Raw genomic sequence first — 2,697 nt, 5'->3', positions numbered from 1 at the left:
GAGAGAGAGAGAGAGAGAGAGAGAGAGAGAAATAAGCATGACCTACCAGCGGGGCCTTCTAACCACTAACATCACCACAACCAACAACAAACACAAGAAAACAACAATGTTACCCCCCCCCCTCCAAAAAAACAAAACAAACCCCAACAACAACAAACAAACAAAACAAAACAACAAAAACAAACGACAAAAACAAAAGCTAAATAAAACCCTGAGACATCCCTCCGCCTCGCTTGTCTGTCCTAAACCACAGAAAAAGCAACCAAAGGAAACAAAACCTCAAATGGGAAAAAATATAATAAACAATTAAACAGTAATAAAAAACAACATTGAACAAAAAACCCAACAAAAACAACAGATAAATCAAACCCATTGAGTAGTAACTCATGTAATTATTCTTAGTAAATTTTGACTCAACAGTTATTTTAAACTCAAAACTGAAATTTCAACGTTAGCCGCAACTTGCGTGCAGCACAATTATACATTCTCATTGTATTTTTACACTTAATCCGTTTTGGTAAGTTTCGCTTTTCTTCACATCTGCATGATACATGGGGCTCAATATAACCCGATCAACTGTAGGCCGGTCTTATCATAATGTTATTATCATTGTCATTACGTTACGTCGATTCCGTTACTTCAGTGTAGGGAGCAAACGAGTGCGAAACAGCTCCAGGATAAGAAGGAACATTAAGAAGAAGACAACTCTGTCTCATTGTTTCAAGGACAAATGAAACTCAGAACTGACCAGATAAGAAGGAAACACCACGACACAGAGAGAAGAACTTGTTATCTGTGATTCTAGAAGGAAACAAACCTTTTTTTCTATTTCTTGTTCGTTGCGAACGACACATTTTAATACTTGTTTGGACAAACTGAGGAGTATCTGCACCTTCACACACAAGCGTGCTCTGGAGATTCTTCCAAAAACAACGACCGAAGGATTAGTCAGCTTTTGACACTTTGACACGTCTTCCCTCCAAAAAAGAGAGTGTGGGAAGTTGTTCAAAAACAGCTATAAAACAGATTAAGCCACAGAGCAAGCGGATAAAACGACGGTATCGAAGTAACATTTTACAAGAGCTTTCTCTTGTCTTGTGAAAACAACCACTAAGAACGTGATTCTATCTTCTGAGGATTGCAGCAGTACTAGTCCACAATTTTCATTTACGAGGGTTCTTTATTCCTTCAGGAGCTCTCATTCTTCCAAGTGTCGGAGCTATCACGAAATTAAAAAAAAAAAATTCTTGCAAATCCTTTCATTTTTCTCAAAGTAAATACACAGTCTACTTGTGGTGTGTCTTTACTAAGACATACATCTTTTAGACTCTGTAAAATCTGTTAAGGAACAAAGGACTTCAGGAGCATAATATAACGCTCCTTCCTTAGACATTTCTTTTTATTTTCTTCCTGTGTGTGAAGTTAAGAAGACAAAAAGAACCATCTGTAGACGCGAGGTGGTTCTCTCCCCTTCGAAACGCCAACAAAAGGACAATCGATCTTCGGGCTTATAGCCTCCCCTTTTTCTGACGTCAGTCGCACTTCCCGGAGTGCGAACCCCCTCCCTCCGCCACCATTGGGTCTCTACCAGTCACCCTGGCTCTGGATCCCAAATCCGAGGCCAGCAGCGGAGTGAACAGCGTGAAAGAACTCAGCCCCGACATAGTCACTGTCCAGCAGCATCCATTGGCCGTAGCTGACCCCTCCCTGGCCTCCACCATCGCCACAATGATTATGACCAACACCCTCCCCGCCGTCCCCATCTCCCCGGTCTCACCGACCCTTTCACTCAGTCCCATCGACCTGTCCAAATGCAGTGAATCGGAATTGGGACTGTTCTTGTCCCAGAGGTAAGATTGTATAATATATTATTATTATTATGTCATTATTTGGCAGTTGTTGTCATTTTTGGCAGTTTTTGTTGTTGTTGTCATTTTTTGGCAGTTATTGTTGTCATTACTTGGCTGTTGTTGTTGTTGTTGTTTTTTTTTGGCTGTTGTTGTTGTCATTATTTGACAGTTGTTGTTGTTGTTGTTGTTTGGCGGTTGTTGTTGTTGTTGTCATTATTGGGCAGTTGTTGTTTTCCTTTTTTGGCAGGCAGCTGCTGTCATTGTTGTTTTTATTGCGTCTAAGTTGGTGGTGCTGTTACTTTTGTTGATGGTGGTGTTGTTGTTGTTGGTTTTTGTTGCTGTTGTCGTCGTTGCTTTTGCTATTGTCGTTGTTGTAGTTGTTGTTGTTGTTGTTGATGTTGTTGTTGTTGTTGTTGTTGTTGTTGCGGTTACTAGTGTTGGTTCTGCTCGTACAATGCACTTTAAATCCTAGCGAAGTTCTCACGATGGAAGGTGCACGGTGGCAAATTGTGCTTCTCAGTTTTTCTGCCCGTCTGTCTTTTTGTCTGTCTTTCGGTCTGTCTGTCTGTCTGTGTATATGTCTGTCTGTGTATTTGCCGGTCTGTCTATTTGTCTGTCTGTCTGCCTCTCCGTTTGTCTGTCTTTGTATCTGTCTGTCTGTCTTTGTATCTGTCTGTCTGTGTATTTGCCGGTCTGTCTATTTGTCTGTCTGTGTGCCTCTCCGTTTGTCTGTCTGTCTGGCTGCCTGTCTGTCTGTCTGTCTGTCTGTCTGTCTGTCTGTTTGCCTGCCTAGGTGATTGTGTGTCCACATATGTGTGTGTCCTCCCCCCCCCATATTTTAATCCCC

General features: G+C 41.6%; 1 protein-coding gene across 1 annotated transcript in view; it reads left to right on the top strand.

Annotated features, from left to right (window-relative positions):
• LOC101850444 (receptor-transporting protein 4) overlaps positions 1-2,697 on the top strand; it is a gene marked incomplete in the record, with an annotated part of 54,966 nt that overhangs the window by 16,728 nt on the left and 35,541 nt on the right. The window contains 1 exon segment of the mRNA XM_035972703.1: positions 644-1,850. Within this exon segment, the coding sequence (XP_035828596.1) occupies positions 1,729-1,850 (122 nt within the window).

This window comes from Aplysia californica, unplaced genomic scaffold (assembly GCF_000002075.1).
Source record: "Aplysia californica isolate F4 #8 unplaced genomic scaffold, AplCal3.0 scaffold00805, whole genome shotgun sequence".
In the NCBI taxonomy this organism is placed as follows: domain Eukaryota; kingdom Metazoa; phylum Mollusca; class Gastropoda; order Aplysiida; family Aplysiidae; genus Aplysia; species Aplysia californica.
Note: the sequence above shows the minus strand (reverse complement) of the source record. Positions and strands in the feature narration are given on the sequence as shown.